The sequence below is a fragment of the Panthera onca genome, chromosome B3 (assembly GCF_046562875.1).
Source record: "Panthera onca isolate mPanOnc1 chromosome B3, mPanOnc1 haplotype 2, whole genome shotgun sequence".
Classification (NCBI taxonomy): Eukaryota; Metazoa; Chordata; class Mammalia; order Carnivora; family Felidae; genus Panthera; species Panthera onca.
This window is the reverse complement of record NC_138344.1, coordinates 20,672,108-20,693,560: the sequence shown is the minus strand read 5'-3', so window position 1 is coordinate 20,693,560 and position 21,453 is coordinate 20,672,108. Positions and strand designations below refer to the sequence as shown.

Genomic DNA, 21,453 nt, shown 5'->3' with positions numbered 1-21,453 from the left:
CACAAAACAGCCCTTCATAAGTTTACAAGAATTGAAATTATACCATGCATACTTTCAGACCACAATGCTATGAAGCTTGAAATCAACCACAGGAAAAAGTCTGGAAAACCTCCAAAAGCATGGAGGTTAAAGAACACCCTACTAACGAATGAGTGGGTCAACCAGGCAATTAGAGAAGAAATTAAAACATATATGGAAACAAACGAAAATGAAAATACAACAATCCAAACGCTCTGGGATGCAGCGAAGGCAGTCCTGAGAGGAAAATACATTGCAATCCAGGCCTATCTCAAGAAACAAGAAAAATCCCAAATACAAAATCTAACAGCACACCTAAAGGAAATAGAAGCAGAACAGCAAAGGCAGCCTAAACCCAGCAGAAGAAGAGAAATAATAAAGATCAGAGCAGAAATAAACAATATAGAATCTAAAAAAACTGTAGAGCAGATCAACGAAACCAAGAGTTGGTTTTTTGAAAAAATAAACAAAATTGACAAACCTCTAGCCAGGCTTCTCAAAAAGAAAAGGGAGATGACCCAAATAGATAAAATCATGAATGAAAATGGAATGATTACAACCAATCCCTCAGAGATACAAACAATTATCAGGGAATACTATGAAAAATTATATGCCAGCAAATTGGACAACCTGGAAGAAATGGACAAATTTCTAAACACCCACACTCTTCCAAAACTCAATCAGGAGGAAATAGAAAGCTTGAACAGACCCATAACCAGCGAAGAAATTGAATCGGTTATCAAAAATCTCCCAACAAATAAGAGTCCAGGACCAGATGGCTTCCCAGGGGAGTTCTACCAGACATTTAAAGCAGAGATAATACCTATCCTTCTCAAGCTATTCCAAGAAATAGAAAGGGAAGGAAAACTTCCAGACTCATTCTATGAAGCCAGTATTACTTTGATTCCTAAACCAGACAGAGACCCAGTAAAAAAAGAGAACTACAGGCCAATATCCCTGATGAATATGGATGCAAAAATTCTTAATAAGATACTAGCAAATCGAATTCAACAGCATATCAAAAGAATTATTCACCATGATCAAGTGGGATTCATTCCTGGGATGCAGGGCTGGTTCAACATTCGCAAATCGATCAACGTGATACATCACATTAACAAAAAAAAAGAGAAGAACCATATGATCCTGTCAATCGATGCAGAAAAGGCCTTTGACAAAATCCAGCACCCTTTCTTAATAAAAACCCTTGAGAAAGTCGGGATAGAAGGAACATACTTAAAGATCATAAAGGCCATTTATGAAAAGCCCACAGCTAACATCATCCTCAACGGGGAAAAACTGAGAGCTTTTTCCCTGAGATCAGGAACACGACAGGGATGCCCACTGTCACCGCTGCTGTTTAATATAGTGCTGGAAGTTCTAGCATCAGCAATCAGACAACAAAAGGAAATCAAAGGCATCAAAATTGGCAAAGATGAAGTCAAGCTTTCGCTTTTTGCAGATGACATGATATTATACATGGAAAATCCGATAGACTCCACCAAAAGTCTGCTAGAACTGATACATGAATTCAGCAAAGTTGCAGGATACAAAATCAACGTGCAGAAATCAGTCGCATTCTTATACACTAACAATGAAGCAACAGAAAGACAAATGAAGAAACTGATCCCATTCACAATTGCACCAAGAAGCATAAAATACCTAGGAATAAATCTAACCAAAGATGTAAAAGATCTGTATGCTGAAAACTATAGAAAGCTTATGCAGGTAATTGAAGAAGATATCAAGAAATGGAAAGACATTCCCTGCTCATGGATTGGAAGAATAAATATTGTCAAAATGTCAATACTACCCAAAGCTATCTACACATTCAATGCAATCCCAATCAAAATTGCACCAGCATTCTTCTCGAAACTAGAACAAGCAATCCTAAAATTCATATGGAACCACAAAAGGCCCCGAATAGCCAAAGTAATTTTGAAGAAGAAGACCAAAGCAGGAGGCATCACAATCCCAGACTTTAGCCTCTACTACAAAGCTGTCATCATCAAGACAGCATGGTATTGGCACAAAAACAGACACATAGACCAATGGAATAGAATAGAAACCCCAGAACTAGACCCACAAACGTATGGCCAACTCATCTTTGACAAAGCAGGAAAGAACATCCAATGGAAAAAAGACAGTCTCTTTAACAAATGGTGCTGGGAGAACTGGATAGCAACATGCAGAAGGTTGAAACTAGACCACTTTCTCACACCATTCACAAAAATAAACTCAAAATGGATAAAGGACCTGAATGTGAGACAGGAAACCATCAAAACCTTAGAGGAGAAAGCAGGAAAAGACCTCTCTGACCTCAGCCGTAGCAATCTCTTACTCGGCACATCCCCAAAGGCAAGGGAATTAAAAGCAAAAGTGAATTACTGGGACCTTATGAAGATAAAAAGCTTCTGCACAGCAAAGGAAACAACCAACAAAACTAAAAGGCAACCAACGGAATGGGAAAAGATATTTGCAAACGACACATCGGACAAAGGGCTAGTATCCAAAATCTATAAAGAGCTCATCAAACTCCACACCCGAAAAACAAATAACCCAGTGAAGAAATGGGCAGAAAACATGAATAGACACTTCTCTAAAGAAGACATCCGGATGGCCAACAGGCACATGAAAAGATGTTCAACGTCGCTCCTTATCAGGGAAATACAAATCAAAACCACACTCAGATACCACCTCACGCCAGTCAGAGTGGCCAAAATGAAGAAATCAGGAGACTATAGATGCTGGAGAGGATGTGGAGAAACAGGAACCCTCTTGCACTGTTGGTGGGAATGCAAATTGGTGCAGCCGCTCTGGAAAGCAGTGTGGAGGTTCCTCAGAAAATTAAAAATAGACCTACCCTATGACCCAGCAATAGCACTGCTAGGAATTTATCCAAGGGATACAGGAGTACTGATGCATAGGGGCACCTGTACCCCAATGTTTATAGCGGCACTCTCAACAATAGCCAAATTATGGAAAGAGCCTAAATGTCCATCAACTGATGAATGGATAAAGAAATTGTGGTTTATATACACAATGGAATACTACGTGGCAATGAGAAAAAATGAAATATGGCCTTTTGTAGCAACATGGATGGAACTGGAGAGTGTGATGCTAAGTGAAATAAGCCATACAGAGAAAGACAGATACCATATGGTTTCACTCTTATGTGGATCCTGAGAAACATAACAGAAACCCATGGGGGAGGGGAAGGAAAAAAAAAAAAAAAAAAAAAAAAAGAGGTTAGAGTGGGAGAGAGCCAAAGCATTAGAGACTGTTAAAAACTGAGAACAAACTGAGGGTTGATGGGGGGTGGGAGGGAGGGCAGGGTGGGTGATGGGTATTGAGGAGGGCACCTTTTGGGATGTGCACTGGGTGTTGTATGGAAACCAATTTGACAGTAAATTTCATATATTAAAAAATTAAAAAAAAAAAAAAAAAAAAAAAAAGAACATTACCCATAGTTTTATAAGAATACATCAGAAAACAGATGAAATACACAATTTTAGAAAGATATGTATTAACAAAAATTACCAAGAAAATGTAAATAACACAATGACCCTATTAAAAAATTTAAAAGCAGCCAAATCAACTCCCCAAGATGTAACAAACTTGAATAATTCCGTTCAGATCGAACCAAATGCCTCCAAGTATAGCATTCCAATCCAATACTTAATTCCAATACAAAAACTGGACAAGTCTATGATCGAAGGTAAACCGTAAGTCAATCCCAAGTATGAATTTAGGCATACAGCTCTTAAATAAAATATTAGCAATTTGAATGCAGAATAATATGTATGCCTTAAAAGCACCCGGACCAAGGAGGGCCTATTTCCATAATGGGAAGCTGGTTCAGCATTAGAAAACCTATTAATTCAAATCACTACATTAATAAGCTAAAAGAGGAAAGTCGTATGATCAGCTTCACAGATGTTGAAAGATGGTGATAAAATTTACATGCATTCTTGATTAAAATAAAAATCTTAGCCAGCCAGGCTAGACAGAAGTGCCGTTAAGTTACCAAGGGCACCTTTCTCGTAAGCTGACAGCAAACATTACACTAAAGGGTGACCTCTCAGGTCAACCCTTTTCACTTTCAAACCTGTGAAAGTCAGGAATAAAACATGGTATAAAAAAAGGTCTCTTATTAGTCAAACTTTTTCCCTTGTAAATCCTCATCATGAGTAGGAGGTGACATAGGGTTTGGGCTGATCCAGACTAACTTGGGGAAAAGTGACCTGAAAGTTCTGACTTCTGGTGTCACTGCTTTCTTGGACACCACAGACCAATGTGGAAATGCTCTGTCTGCCTCATTTGCCCTTCGGAAGACACCTGATCAGGAGAACTCTGGCAGGCAGGCCTTGGGGCTCTGTGACTACAAACGTGTGATTAAAAACAACTGCTGGAGGGGCACCTGGGTGGCTCAGTCAGTTAAGCTTCTGACTTTGGCTTAGGTCAGGATCTCATGGTTTGTGGGTTCAAGTCCCGCATTGGGTTCTGCGTTGACAGCTCAGAGCCTGGAGCCTGCTTTGGATTCTGTGTCACCCTCTCTCTGTCCCTCCTGCTCTTATGCTCTGTCTCTGGCTGTCAAAAATGAATAAATGTTAGACAAAACGAACAAACAAAAAATCAATTGCTGGAAAGAGGCTGTGGCCTCTCTGAGTCAAGTAGCCTGTGCATACTTGAACCTCTTCTGTGAGAGCAGTAAACAGCTTTGTAGCTAATGAGCAAGTTAAGCTGTTGGACCTCCTAATGGTGTGAAGCTGCTCTCTCCCTTCTTTCTGCCATGTCTCCTACCCTGTGTCTATGATGCTCAGTGGTTAGATTAAAAGCATATTATGTTGCAGGGTACTGAATGCCAACTTAAACCCATGTCAATCAATGTGAAAAGCCAAGAAAAAATATATGGACATAAATATTCATAATAAATGGGCAACACCCTTCCCTTATTTTCACAGAAATATGGTAGTCCACCTGGAAATGAAAAAGATATATTGGAAAAACTATTTGAGTGAATAAAAAAGTTCTATAAAAGAAAATCAATAGCATTTCTACTTCTGGAAAAGAAGAGATATACCTTTTCTTATTTCTGTAAACACAACCCCAAACCCCTATATTATATATAAAATGTATATTAAAACACTCTGAAAAGCATAGACTGGTTAGGGACCTCAGGACCCAGGGAAGGGAACAGCGATGAGTTTCCTGGGTTTTCTTTTTGCCTCATATATCCCATATTTGGAGATGAAGGCTAAGCTCCCCTCCACCCACAGTGTTGAGGGAAACGGCACAGAGAGCTTGGGCTTCTACCCTACAGTAAGAATGAGGCCCTCTCCCACCCCCTGTCAGTATAAGCCATCTGGGGAGCAGTCATGAGGCACCCCCACTCTTCCCAGCCAGGCAGGTATAATTAGAGGCCTACCAGGGAAATGCAGTTCCTGCCCCCGCTTATGAGAAAATCAGTAAGATCTAGGGGTAAGTCAAGAATTCTTACACTTGACACCCAAAGCATGCTCCATAAAAGCAAAAATAGATAAATCAGACTTCATCAAAATCAAAAACTTTTGCTCTGTCAAAGACCCTATTAAGAGGATGAAATAGGGATAAACAACTCACAAAGCACATCTTTGACAAATGACTAGATCTAGAATACAAAGAGCTCTCAAAACTCAATAGTATTAAAAAAATTGGGGAAAAGATATGAAATATGACCAGATGCTACACCAAAGAGGATATACAGATGGTAGTGAAACACAGGAAGTGCTGTTTATCATCATTATTCATCAGGGAAATACAAATTAAAAGCACCATGAGATATCACTCCATACCATGAGAATGGCTCAAGTTAAAAAAAAAAATGACAACACCAATGCTAGCAAAGATGCAGAGAAACTAGATCTCTTCTTGTACGCTGCTGGTGGGAATGTAAAATGATATTGGCAATCTGGAAAACAGCTTGGCAGTGTCTCAAAAAAAAAAAAAAAAAAAAAAAAAAAAAAAAGGAAGCATGCTCCTGCCATACACAACCCAGCAATTCCTGGGTATCTATCTCAGAGAAATGAAAAATTATGTTCACGCAAAAAACTTTACATGAATGTTCATAGCAGCTTTATTTGTAATAGAGTGGGATTAGTCCAGATGTCCTTCCACAGGTAAATGGTCAAACAAACAATGGCATATCCATGTGGTGGAATACTGCTCTATGGAGTAAACTGGAAAAAACTATTAGGCTGTGCAGTAACCTGAGTGAATCTCCAGAGGATTATGCTGAATAAAAAGAGCCAACTCTAAAGGTTAAATATTGTATGATTCCACTTATATAACATTTTGAAAATTAAAAAAAAAAAAAGACAGAGGGGCACCTGGGTGGCTCAGTCAGTTAAGTGACTGACCCTTGATTTCGGCTCAGATCATGATCCCAGGGTCGTGGGATCAAGCCCCAAGTTGGGCTCTGTGCTGAGAATGGAGCTTACTTGAGATTCCCTCTTTCTCTCTCTCTCTCTCCTACCCTCTACCTCACTCATGCACTCTCTCTCTCTAAAATAAAAAAAAAAAAAGAAAGAAATGGAGTATTCTAGTGGACTAGTGGCTGCCAAGGGTTAAGGAGGGAGAAGGGGTAGAAGGGAAGTGAGTATATCTATAAAAAAGCAACATGAGGGAACTTCATAGTGGTAGAAATGTTCTGCATCTTGACTATATCAATGTCAGTAACCCTGTAAGATGTTACCAATGCAGGAAACTGGGAAAATCTACAAGATTTGTCTGCATAATTTCTTGCAACTTTTCACAAATCTATTATTATCTCAAAATGAAAGTTTTAATTTAAAAAAAATCAATAGCTTTCCTATATTACAGCAATAATCATTTATTTAAAAAATGATGAAAAATACCCTTGACATTAGCATCAAAAACTGCAAACAAACTAGGAATAAAGTTAATACAAAATGTTTAAGCACTTGACAAAGGTGTAAGACTTTCCTCAAGGCATGAAAGACCTGAAAACAAGAGAGAATCCATTTCTGTATAAAAAGACTTGATCTTTCTAGATCTCAATTCTTTCCCAATGTACATTCAATTCTGCTTCTGAGAAAAAAAAAAAAAGCTCAACCTAATGACCAGGGTATGCAAATTAAAATAAGGAGATTTCTTTCTTCATCCTTCAGACTGGCAAACGTTTTCAACATTGGTAGTATGTAACTTTGGCACAGGAGTGGGACACACTCATTCCCACAGACTGCAGGTAGAAGTGTGTATGAATGTAACCCTTTCTGGAAGGCATTCCCAGACAAAAATTTTAATACATTTACCTTTTGGGCCATCAATCCAACTTTTAGGAAATGTCCTACATAAATACATACAGACTTGTCCACAGAGTTATTTATAAGACAATGAGCTCCAGGATTATTTATGACATTAGAAGTTAGAGACCATTTAAGTGCCTTGTAGGTTGGGGCCTAGTACAACTTGCATCCATTGAACCTAATGCAGGAGTCAAAAAGAAGGACTGGATCTGAGGCTATTTCTCAATTTTACATATAGAAACTTCCATAAGGGTACATGCCCTTATGGAGGGCATTAAAGAGGTATTAAAGAGGACTTTTTATACTTCTGTAGTTTTGAAATTTTTCAAAATTTCATTTCTTTGGTAGTTTGAATCATCAAATAAATAAAATAGATACATTTCTGGAAAAATATAACAAGAAAGGAAGAGAAATAGAAAATTTAAAGCAGAATGAATACACATAAAAGGAATAAGAACATAATGTTACAAGAGATATTTTTGAGACAATTCGCTGCATTACTTCATATTAATAAATGTGGAAAGGCCAATACAATGAAAAAATGTTAATAATACAGACATTGTCAAAAGCTTAGAAAGAAATAGAAAAAAAGGTGGAATAGAAAATTACATTAAATAACTATTTTATGAAACAGTGCTGGACTCAGAGAATTATACATTTGAGTATCAATATTCATCAAGGAACAGAAAATTCCTTAGATTTCATTTATTCAACTAATTTTTATAAAAAATTACTTATAATCATGAAACAAAATATGGAAGGGTAGGAGACAAATGAAAACTACAAATTAATTACATTTATGAATACAAATGAAAAATCATAAATAAAATATCAGCAGACAGAATCCAATAATAGTTTAAAAGACTGTGGGGATTTCATTCCAATTATGTTCCATGTAGCTTAATCTTGAGAGTACTAATGTAATCTACCACGCCAATGGATCAAAATAAAAAATATATAATCTTAACAGATATCAAAAGAACTTTATAAAATTTAACCTCCATTTTATTTTTAAAAGACTCTCAGTAAAATATGAATAGAATTTTATCACCTTAACATCACAAAAAAGCTGTCTGAAACTATAGCTCAGTACCATGTTTGACAGTGAATCATTATATTCAGGAACAAAAAGTAAATGATGAATCACCATTAATATCTAATGTTATTTTGATAATTTTAAACAAAATAAGTAAGCAGGACAAAAAAACAAGTAAAATGCTGGAAAGCAGAGACAATATTATAATTATTTCTTCTGACAAACTATGGATCAAAGACTCAATTGTACATTCAGTGTCACATACCATTAAATGTAAATAATAAAAAAATCACTGAAAGTCTTATACACCACTAGGGTCTTCTTTTAATATGAAACAATAATTTTTAAAAATGCACCCACCAGAGCAACAAGGTATTTAAAATATCTAGCACTAAATTTTTAAGGAAATATGGAACGTCCACATGTGTTTTTTTAATGATATTATTTTTAAATAATATTTTATAATGATATTTATAGCAAAATAAATCTAAGATTAATGAAACATATAAATATTTAAAAAATGAAACCCTAAAATTCTGCAAGGAAAATGAAAAAACTGTTTATAATTTTGGAGCAGGAAAAGCTTTTCTAGGCAAAACATATAAACCAGAAATCATTAAGGGTAAAAATATATAAACGAATAAAAGAAATTTGAGTGTATGAAATTTCCACACAAGAATACCAAAAAAAGTCAAGAAATGAATTAAAAAACTATGAAAAATATATACCTGCAACACATATAAAAATGGGCAGTTTCCTTAATATAGAAAGTGCACTTACAAATCAATTGTGAACAGCAACAACATGACAGTAGAATAGACAATAAAAATGAACTGGCAGTTAGCAAATAAAAAAATAACTTTTTAAGAAAGTCTATTTATTTGAGAGAGAGAGAGAGCAGGAGAGGAGCAGAGAGAGAGGGAGAGAATCCCAAGCCGGCTCCACACTGTCAGCACAGAGCCCAATATGGGGCTTGATCTCACCAACTGTGAGATCATGACCTGAGTCAAAATCAAGAGTGGACACTTAACGGAGCCACCCAGGTGCCCCTAAAGAAATAACTTCTAAACAAACGTAAATGATGCTCAACTTTGCTTTTAATTAAAGAGATCCAAATTACAGATTAAGATCTTACATTTTTGTCAGATTAGCAAAGACTAAAAAATCTCTGATGACACACAGAAGTTTGCATGCATCTGGATAATCGGGCACAGTCATATACTGTTGGCAAGAGTCCAGTGTCCCATCTTTGGAGGTTAAAGTAGGAATAACATTCTAAATTTAAAGTGAATTCTTATACTTTGTCTGAAAGGACACTCTTAGTAATTTCTTCTCGAGATCTACTTGCATATCCCTCTCTGGTTGGCCACGGTACCCTTTACTCTAGTCTGGTCCCCACAGCAGCGATAATAACCACTCTCTATTTGTTGAGTAAGGAATGTGCACAAAGGGTGATCTCTGCCATGTTTGTTTTAGCAAAACATTAGAAACACCCCTAACCTGTCCTTCATTAAGTGGCGGTTGAATAAGTCATCCTGCATCCATCTATCCAGTGGAATTCTCTGCCGCTCTCTATTTAACAGCTGGGAAGATCTCCAAGTGCTGTTATACAATGTGTTGCCAAGTTACATGGCTGGCTGACAAAAGCAGTGTGAATAATGATTTATAGAATAGACTTTGCATGTGTGTAAAAATGATAATATACAAAATAAGCATACAAAATGTCTGGCTACCAAAAACTTTCTGGAAGGAGGTGGGAGTTTGGAATAGAAAAGAAATTTAGAATATATAAATATATATATTTATATTCTATATTTATATTATATTTTATTATATATATGCAGAGAAAATGAGTTAATTTTTAATTATGCAGAGGAAAAAGACAAACATACATACAGATATGGAAATACACTAGATATCCTAAAGGGAAACAAAAACTGCAGTAGAGGATTTTTAAAACAATTTGGATAAACCAAAACACACACAATGTTCCTGAATGGGAAAACATGGTATGTTAACATGTCAATTCTACCCCAAGACAATCTATAATTTTAATGTGATTCCAATTCAACTCTTAAATATATTCCTTTTAGTCTTGACCAAAAAAAATTTAAACTCATCTGGAAGACTAAACTTTTAAGAATAGGTAAGAATATTTTTTTTTTTAACGTTTATTTATTTTTGAGACAGAGAGAGACAGAGCATGAACGGGGGAGGGGCAGAGAGAGAGGGAGACACAGAATGGGAAACAGGCTCCAGGCTCCGAGCTGTCAGCACAGAGCCCGACGCGGGGCACGAACCCACGGACAGTGAGATCGTGACCTGAGCTGAAGTCGGACGCTCAACCGACTGAGCCACCCAGGCGCCCCCCAAAATATTTTTTAAGAAGCAGGTTAAAGTCTGGAAGGCCAGTGGGGGTAGGGCTTGCCCTACAAGTTAGTGTGTGTGTGTGTGTGTGTGTGTGTGTGTGTGTGTGTGTGTAATTAAAGTAATATTGTTTGGAATATAAATAAATGGACATAGGAGGAGATGAGAATGAAAAATTCAATCATACGCAAATAGACACTAGTATCTACGTGCATGTGTACATATATATGATAATGCTGGTAGAGTAGATATTGGCTGTTTTTTGACCACCTACCATACATTTCTTGCCTCCACCTACTCCCCTTCCTAATAGCACCTAAATTCATTTTTGGGAATTACCTCTTAAATTGCCTTGGATTCAGTTTAGTGGAACAGTTTCATAGATTTCTGTCTTGACCTGGCCTATCAAATGCTTTCTCTCTCTGGGTTCTGACTCTAAGAGTAAATAGGACAGAGATTATAAAGCACTGGAATTGTTCACTTGTGCAGAACAAAACCCCCGTGAGTTCAGGGTGTCTGCAGCCGATCTGGGACAGGCTTCTTCCTCCACAGAAGCTTCCTTGGAACCAGCCAGTTCCCAAGCCTAATCTTTAATTCTCTTGGTTATAGGCTCTATCGTCTTTGCAATAAGTAGCCTATGGCTTTGTCAGTTTTTGTAGCTTGCCACCAAAGGACTCTTAGAATTTAGGTGGCATTTCAAATAATCAGGAAATTATTAGATTACTCAGGGAATCATTTTAGGAAAGTTAGCTACTCATTTGGGGAAAATAGCTAAATTCATTAAACAAATTCCAGAATATAAAAGAGTTAACTATATTTAAAAAGGGGGGGTGGTAACATGATTTTGGGAAGAATGTCTTTTTATTGGTTCCAAGATAAGATCACAAAGGAAAACATTCATAGATTTAAATACACTAAACATAAAAGGCAACTAACAATCCAGGAAATACATTTGACCAATACAAGCTGTAGGACTCAAAATGTAAGACTCTCTTAAAAATCAATAAGATAGTTAAATCTAAAAATGGGTAAAGGCCCCAGTCAATTCATAGAAGAAATATAAATTATATACATATAAAATTACATATATGTACATGCACACATATATATGTATGTACAGTTATAAAATAAATGAATTATACAATTACATATATAAAGAGTTCTTACAAATCACTAATATAAATACTTCTAAAAATGGGTAAAGGTCACAGTCGACTCACTGAACAAGAAATATAAATTGCATATATGCATGTACATATATAAACTTACATATATACAATTATAAATAAAGTTCAATCTTATTAAAGGAATTCAAATTAAAGCAATGATGTCATTTCAAATTAGCATAAATTTTAAAAAGTAACAATTTTCAGGGCTGGGAAGGGTGTGGGAAGAAAAGCATTCTCATAAATTGGGATTATAAATTGGTAAACTCTTTTAGAAGACAGTAGGTCAATATGTAACAAAAGCTTTAAAGATAATGGCAACCTTCATACATGAGAAAAGCAGAGAGAGACTGGTTAAATAAATAATGCTATATTCATTCATACCGAGCAGCCACTACAAGTAAAGTTGTAGAAAAAATTTAAAGCATGAAATAATGTTCACAGTCAATAAAAAACCAAATCATGAAGCTCCATGAAGAGTATAGCACATTTAAATGTACATTAAATACACACACATATGTATACAAGTACATATGCACAATACATACACATACACACATATGCACAGAAAAGACTGGAAAGACTGGATTGTAGGGTGACAAGTGTACTTTGTTTTTCTAAGTTTTCTATAGTTATTATTAATTTTCTATAGTAATTATATATTATAATTATATATTTTATATATAGTAATTATATATTATAATTATACATTTTTAATAAGAAGTATACTTTTTATGTGTTTTATACATCCTATTTTATTAAATATCTCATGAAAAGCTCAGGGCAGGTAATACCCACACATAACAGGAAAGAGAAGTAAAGCTGATACAGGGAAAGTGATTTGTCCTAAGTCATATAAGTAGTCGGTTATGAAGCCATGACTTTGATCCTGGTTTGCTGATTCCAAATCCACTACTCTCTCCACTATACACACTGCATTTCAGTAAGCAGATACACTGATCTCATTCAGGAATTACCTGCCATGTATGAGCCAGGGCAGAGCGATGCTTAGGATTAAGCTCTAAAGTCAGATAAATATTGATGATTCCACAGTGCTATATAACCAAGATGTATGTGACAGTGCATGAGTGTACATGATGTGCATTAAATTTATTCAGGGGGGTACTGAAGACAGAAAGGAATAAAGGAAACCAAATCTACCTGTTCTATCCTTTCATGCTGCTTGTGATGTAGGAAAATGGGGTCTGGGATTAAGACCCACAGGAGTCAGCCTTTTGAGATGGGACACTAGGTGTGGGCCTTCTGCTTGATATAGACTTCCATGCACGTCTCATCACCCCAAACACTGTCTCCCAAACACAAGGCCTTGCATTGAAAAATGGGGATCAGAGGAAAAATGGGCAGTCTCTTGTCAGTTGCCAGATGTTATCATATTCACAGCACCCTGTATTTAGGAATAAAGAGGCTGACCCAGTTATGGATGCAAGCTGGCAAGTGACCCTTTCTGATGGTGGAGGCACTCCAGGTTTTATCATTTCTTAGTCACAAGCAATACTGCATCATACCAAGGGATACTCTGTACATCATATTGGGATGAAATCTGATCAAGGTGGTCTAGGCCATACCGAACAGAAAATAGCAAGATGAAGCTCTCACAGTTTTGGGAACTCCGTAGGTGCCTCTGTATCGAAACTGTGCCAACTTACACTAGTCCTTCTAGTTTTGCTGCTAAGAACTGTAGAGAGCAGCACTTCGAAACAGCTGTTCCTTCGAACACAAACAGCATGGCCACAGGAAAAGTAAGCACGGCCTTGCTACAGAAAAGCTTTAGGTAATTCAGTATAGCCCCTGACCTCCCAGAAATAATGACCATGGGCCCAGCACATACACAGGCAGCTGTGGAGGAGAATGGCTCTAAAAGGTAGCCCTGTGTTGTCTCCAAGGTAGATAAACAAATACCAATGGCTCGCATCCAGCAGCCATGGTCACATCGGGAGTCAAACTATACCCTTACTGAATGTGACTGGATACACTTCGATTTCTGCCCCACCCGGAAGCACATATTACCGTACCAGGAGCTAACTCATGATACGAATGAAGGTTCTAGCTAACAAACCATCTATTGATCCCCTACAATGTACACAGCACACTGTCTACAAGTTTCCTAGATCTATTCCTAAAAGATAATCCACTTTTTTAATTGAAAAAACTGTGAACTAGCACCCATTATCAAGCTTACATGTATCTTAGCACTTAAGATTGACTTGTAAAATTGATTTTTTTAAAATTCAGTGGAGATAAAAATCAATGCAACAAATGCCAAAATATAATCATTACTAAAGACACTTGTTCTAAAACAGCATTACACTGTGATCCTTAAAAATATCCTATTCGTAACTGATTTACAAGGAGGACAGCTTTTAATTTAACATAGTTTTTAGAAATGAGTCAACTTACATTCCTTACACAATTATAAAATATCACAATAAATCCAAGGATATAACAAAATTTATCTTTAAAATTACTTTCAGGTAAAATCAAAGCCTATGACCTTTATCAAAAGGTTTGCATTTCATTACTCACCAACTGACAGCCTTCTAGGGAGTTGACTAGCTGAGCATTCTGACAGGAGAGAATTGAACCAGCCAAATTCAGCATTACGCACACTGCAGAGAGCAGCATGAAAAAGGTTATCTGGAAACAAACCAAACAAAAAATTGATTATTCACTTGGAGAAGTTTGAAGGAAAAGTGATTTGGCTTTAAAAAAGCTTTCAGTTGATCAAAAAACTGTATGAATAACAGTTATATTTTTTAAAGGGCAGTATTATTTTTTAATTTGAATTACATTGTAAAATATCTTAGAGGCTAAACTTGAAAATACTATAAAACTACAAAATAGTTTTATACAGTCTAGAAAACAACAAGTTAGAAATTACTAAAGAAAACCAATGGAAGGAGTTTGTTTATTAGAAGGCCTTTAAATTTATTTCTTTTAACTTCTTTGTGGAAAACTTCCCACTGATGCAAAACCAGAGAAGACAGTTTAATCAAGTCCCACATACCTATCACCCAGACTCAACAACTAACCAAATGGTCTGTTGCATTTCATTTATACCCTCTCCACTCTAGATTACTTTGCAGTAAATATCAGACACTGTATGATTTCATCCTTAAATATGGCAGTGAATATTTCTAAAATAAGATTGGTTTTGAAAACATAACCAAAATAATGTCATCACCTCTAGAAAAATTAATCATTCATTAATATCAAATGTTCACAGTTCACGTTTCCTTAATTATCTTATTTTGAATCAGTTTACACAGGATACAAAGGAGTTCCATAAGTGAAACTAATTGTTCTAAATCTTAAGATATTTTTTTTCATTTATGGGTTTTCCCCTCCATTGTATTTTTTTCTTCCAAGAAAGTTATTGAAGAAACTAGTTTATTTGTCCCATAGAGTTTTCTACAGCCTAACTTTGCTGATTGTCTCCTCCTATTAGTTAAAATTTCCATATCCTCTGGATATCTTGTAATTTGGTGGTTACACACAGAGATTTGATAACATTCAGACTAATAGAAGGTAAATAATGTGTCTCTCTATGATGTTGGCAGCCATTCTTAATGATTGCTTAGATCATTAAATTGTTAGTGTTTCCAAAACGCTATGTATAATGCCATCATTTCTTCTTTCTTTATTCCCAGGGATCAGTATATAGAATACTTTTCTTCATCAATTGTTTTGTCACTCTAGAGTACAGTTCATACAGGAAAACCAGGATGCATGTTCAATTCTTTATTTTCCAGATTTCAAAATAATTAGTTGATATGGTGCTATATTTACTAAATAAACTTGGGCCTATAATGGTTAGTTAATATTCTTGCTGCACCTATATAAATAATCAGGCTAACTCTAATGAAACAAAGCTTTCAACAAAATTTTTCTTGTAATCAAGAATAATCTTTAATATTAATATGATCAAGAGGGGAGAGAGTGTCACGAAAACTTGTTAAAGACTTTGAAATGGGAAAAAAATACTGGATATCCTGTCTAGTGCACTCTTTTGAGTTATTTGTGCCTTTCATTGTCTTTAAGCTATTTTACAACTCTAAATTACAGAATAAGACTAGTAATGTAAATTATTTTTGATAATATAAATATAAATGAAATTCGTCTGGTAGAATGCAATGATCGCCATCCCATGGGTGCTGACCACTTTCACATCTATTTGTAAATTTATTTCAGCATTGCTGGTGGCCTATGTGTGCACATAGCTTGAATTATCCTTGGAACTGGTTGTTAATTTTACTGGTTCCCTCATTAAATAACGAGTCAAATATAATCTTTGATATATGTTTATTAAAAAAAATTAGTTCGGTCTTTAGCATCCTCCAAAGGTACTGTTTGTTTAGGGGTTGTGTGTGTTTGATTTGTTATGAGCCCAAAACAAACAAATTTGATATATTTCATTCACTGGAGTCATTAACAAGATAGAGTCAATTCAAGTTGACACAATTCTAGTAGACTTTGAAAGTTTTCCTGCTTTCAAGAAAGCTTTGACAAGATGTTCCAGAATCATCATATGTATCCCCTGCCCCAGACCTGGAATCAGCAATTTCTACAGTACGTCTTGGTTCCTTTCACTGAGAATGGTATTTAGATACCACACTCTTCATGCCAGAAGTATCCTTGCCACTTGGTCATAGTTTTAAATATTTTCAGTTGTTAGATACAATATATTATAAGATCATACTAATGTCTCTGATTCAAATTCAAAACTACGGGGTTTTTTCTTAATTCTATCAACCTGATATCTCTATTTCCTTTCAGCCATGACAAAAACCTTATTTCTCATTACAATTATCCATCTGATTTAATCTCGTGATATCCACACAACAGTCTCAAAATAACAATGCTAATACTAGCACCAAAAACATGATTATTGAAAACAGTTTAAGATTTTTCTTTCTATCCTTAGAGTAGATTGTACCAAGAAAAAATAGTCAAATTATGGCGTGATAGAGTCACCATGGTTCCTTTATGTGTGGTTATGCTACTGACTGGGAACCCAGATTCATTGGTTTCATTTTTTATTGTTAGGGATTTTTTTTTTTTAAGTTTAGCTTTGTTTGGAATTGTATAAAAGGATTCCGAAGTCATATCCATAAAAGAAGTCTCAAAAAAGTCTAGTTTTTATTCTATCATCTCCATTATGTTCCCCCTCCTTTCTTCTATAGGTAACCATTTATTTTTAAATTTAATCCTTCCATTATTTGGTTTTTAGTAAAGGTAAATAAATAATAGCATACTATAAATATTTTCTCTATCTACTTTTTTTTTGACCCAGTACAGTGAAGAACACTTAATAGGCATACATAGAAATACTTATTCCTTCTTATAGTTGTTTAGTACTTCATTGCTCAGATATACCACAGTTTATTCAACCAGGTTCCTATTGATGGACATTTGAGTTGTTTTGGTCTTTTATTTTTTACTATAGTGTTGCAATAAACAGCCATATTCATACATCTTTTAAATGATTGCAGTATGACTTTGGGATATATTCTTAGAAGTAGGATTGTTGAATCAAAAGATAAATATTTAATTTTGCTAGACACTGCCAAATTCTCCAACACAGAAGTGGTACCATTTTTCATCCCTACCAGCAATATATAAAAGTGAAAAAGTCTTAATATTTTATTAGTACCTAAAAAGTTTTGGCTAAATTAAATATAGAAAAAAATCATTATTGCCATTCATTACCCATAAATGTAGTGCATTTCCACCAAATGTAGCAAAATTTATTTTTCCTTAAAAAATTTTTTTTTAATGTTTATTTATTTTTGATAGACAGAACACAAGGTGGGAGGAGGAGAGGAGAGAGAGGAAGACACAGAATCTGAAGCAGGCTCCAGGCTCTGACCTGTCAGCACAGAGCCTGACACGGGGCTTGAACTCACAAGTCATGAGATCATGACCTGAGCCGAAGTCAGTCGCCGAACTGACTGAGCCATCCAGGCACCCCTATTTTTCGTTTAAAATACATATACAGGATAGAAAAAAAAAGAGGATGTTTTGTTAATTTAGGAAATATTTCAAGTTCATGTTAATAATATTTCTGCAATGATTCTAGTAGCTATGGATTCTTACAGCATCCCCTGGGAAGGTTTAACTTCACAGAATGGGCAGCATTAATTTTCTATATTAGATGTCACAACAGTACCATAATATCATTCAAATCATTTATAGATAAACTGGCCTGAAAAGTTTCAAAATTGAGCTCAAAAATTATTATTGAAAACATTGGGACAGCAATCTACACAGAAGCCAAGAAAAGAGGCTATTTTGAGACATAGGAAGTGCTCAACTATATAGATGATGCTAGGAAGTAAAAAACAAAACAAAAAAAAAAACAGATAAGATTTTTTTTCATGTTTACTCTTTTAAAAAATGGCAGTAAAACACATACAAAAAAAATTTACCATGCTTTAATTATTTATTTTATTGTGATTAAGTGTACATAACATGAAATGTACCATTTTAATGATTTTTTGGCATACAGTTCAGTGGCATTAAGTTCATATCGTTGTGCAGCCATCACCACCGTCCATCTCCAGATCTTTTTCATCTTCCCAGACTGAAACTCCATAGTTGTTAAACAATAACTCCTCATTCACTCTTCCTCTCAGAACCTGGCAACCATTGTTTTGCATTCTATCTTTATGAATGTGACCACTCTAGGGATCTCATATAAGTGGGATCATACAGAATTTTTTCTTTTGTGTTTGCTTATTTCACTTAGCATAACGTCTTCAAGTTTCATCCACATGGTAGCACATGTCAGAATTTCCTTTTTTTTTTTTTAATGTTTATTTATTTTTGAAAGAGAGAGAGCAGAGCACCTGCCCATGAGTAGGGGAGGGGCAGAGAGAGAGGGAGACAAGATCTGAAGCAGGTTTCATGCTGACGGCAGAGAGCCTGATGCAGGGCTCGAGCTCACAAATGGTGAGATCATGATGAGCTGCAATCAGTCACTCAACCAACTGAGCCACCCAGGCACCCCTCCTTCTATTTTTAAGGCTGAGCAACATTGTATTCTGTGAATATACCACATTTCCTTTACCTTTTCATCTGCCATAGGACAATTGGGTTACTTCCACTTTTGGCTATTGTAAATGATGCTACTATAAATATAGGTGTACAAATATCTGTTCAAGTGACTGCTTTCAGTTCTTTTGGATATATACCCAGATGTGGAAGTGCTAGATCATATATGGTAATTATATGTTTAATTTTTTGGGAGAACACCATACTGTTTTCCAGAATGGCTACAACCATTTTACATTCCAATGCACAATGTGCAAAGGTTCTGCTTTCCCCCCACATTCTCATCAACACTTGTATTTTCTGTTTTTTTAATAAAAGTCATTCAAATAGATGTGAAATGGTATCTTATGTGGTTTGGTTTACATCTTCCTAATTGATTAGTGATATTGAGCATCTTTTCAGGTGCTTGTCATTTGCATATCTTCTTTGGAAGTCTTTGGAGGTATACATTCAGGTCCTTTGTCCATTGTTGCAACTGGGTTACTTGGGGTGATTTATGTGGGGTTATTGAGTTGTGAGAGTTCTTTATATATTCTGAATACTAATTTTATACATTTTAGATATTAATCCTCTATCATATATGTGATTTTCAAAAATTTTCTCTCATTCTGAGGGCATTTTCAGTCTGTTGATTTTCCTTTGATGCACAAAAGTTTTAAATTTTGATAAAGTCCCATTTATTTATTTTTGCTTTGTTGCTTGCCATATCCAAAAAATCATTGCCAAATCCAATGTCATAAAGATTTCTATGTTTTATTCTAAGAGTTATATATTATTAGTGCTTATGTTTGGGTCTCTAATCCACTGTAAGCTATTTTTTATATACAGTGTAAGGTAAGGATCCAACTTCATTCTTTTCTATGTGGATATACAGTTTTCTGGCACCATTTGTTGCAAAGGCTGTCTTTTTCCCATTGAATGGTCTTGGCACCCTTGTCCAAAATCATTTGACCATATATGTGAGGGTTTATTTCTTGGCTTTGTATTCTATTCCATTGGTCTACATGTCTGTCATTAATGACAGTACCATGCAGTTTTGATTAACATTGCTTCAAAAGCTTTGAAATCAAGAAGGGTGAATCCTCCACCTTTGCTCTTTTTAAGGATGTTTTGGTTATTGGGGGGATTGCTTAAGATTCCATATGAATATTAGGATGAGTTTTTCTATTTCTGAAAAACATGTTGGGATTTTGATATGGGTGGCATAGGATCCACAGATTACTTCTGGCACCACTGACATCTCAAAATATTTAGTCTTCTAATCCATGAACATGGGATGTCTTTCCATGTATTTATGTATCCCTTAATTTCTTTCAACAATAAATTTATCATCTTTAGTCTGCAGTCTTCCATGCACTTGCTTAAAGTACTTTTTTGTGTGTTATTGTAAATGAAATTGTTATTCTAACTCCCCTTTTAGATTGTTAACTGTTGTATAAAATTGCAACCAATTGCTGCACTTTGATTTTGCATCCTGCAACTGTGCTGAATTCATTTATTCAAAGAGTTTTTTAGTGGAACCTTTACAATTCTACATATAAGATACATCTACGTCTGTAACAGAGATGATTTTACTTATTCCTTCTCAGTGTGGATATATTTTATTTCATTTTCTTGCCTAACTGGCTAGAATTTCCAATACTGTGCTCAATCATAGTGGTGAATGTGGTCATCCTTGTCTTATTACTGATCTTGGAAAGCTTTCAGTGTTTCACCATTAAGTGTGAGGTCACCTGTGGGTGTTTTTTTTTTTATACTGGCTTTATTATGCTAAAAAGGTTTTCTTCTATTTCTAGTTTTTTAAGTGTTTTTATAGTGAAAGGTTGTTGAATTTTCAAATGTTTTTTCTCTATCAACTAAGATAATCAATCTTTGTTTTTTGTTTAACTTTTTTCACATTTTTTTAATGTTTATTTTTGAGACAGAGAGAGACAGAGTGTGAATGAGGGAGGGCCAGAGAGAGAGAGGGAGACACAGAATCTGAAGCAGGCTCCAGGCTCTGAGCTGTCAGCACAGAGCCCGACGCAGGATTCAAACTCACAAAATGCGAGATCATGACCTGAGCCAAAGTTGGACGCTTAACTGACTGAGCTACCCAGGCGTCCCCAAGCTTTGTTTTTCTTCAAATCATTCTGTTAATGTGGCATATTACACTGCTTTTCATGTGTTTAATCATCCTTGCATTTTAGGAATAAATCCCACTTGGCCATGGTGAAAAAAATAAGATTTTAATCATTTTCATGTAAATAAAGTAATGACATTTATTTTGAAACTGTATACCTTGACTCCACTCTGGGGTTCTATCTTTCCCAGTACCCTTCTGGGCCACATGGACTATAGGCATTGGCTCACAAAAGGTGGGGATCTAAGGGTTATTTTAAGCCTCAAATAGTCATCAACTTTTGCAAATTCAGGCCAGGGTTTCTTTGACAGGTCAAATATCTAAATACAATTTGATTTTATTTGGTGCCATGTGTCAATAGCCATACCT

General features: G+C 35.5%; 1 protein-coding gene across 3 annotated transcripts in view; it reads right to left on the bottom strand.

Moving 5' to 3' along the window:
- The window catches only part of ENTREP2 (endosomal transmembrane epsin interactor 2), a 475,619-nt gene that overhangs the window by 128,263 nt on the left and 325,903 nt on the right, over positions 1–21,453 (bottom strand). For all 3 annotated transcript variants that reach the window (XM_060617855.3, XM_060617854.3, XM_060617857.3), the window contains exon 3: positions 14,436–14,546. In XM_060617855.3, the coding sequence (XP_060473838.1) occupies positions 14,436–14,546 (111 nt within the window). The remainder of the gene's footprint in view (positions 1–14,435; positions 14,547–21,453) is intronic.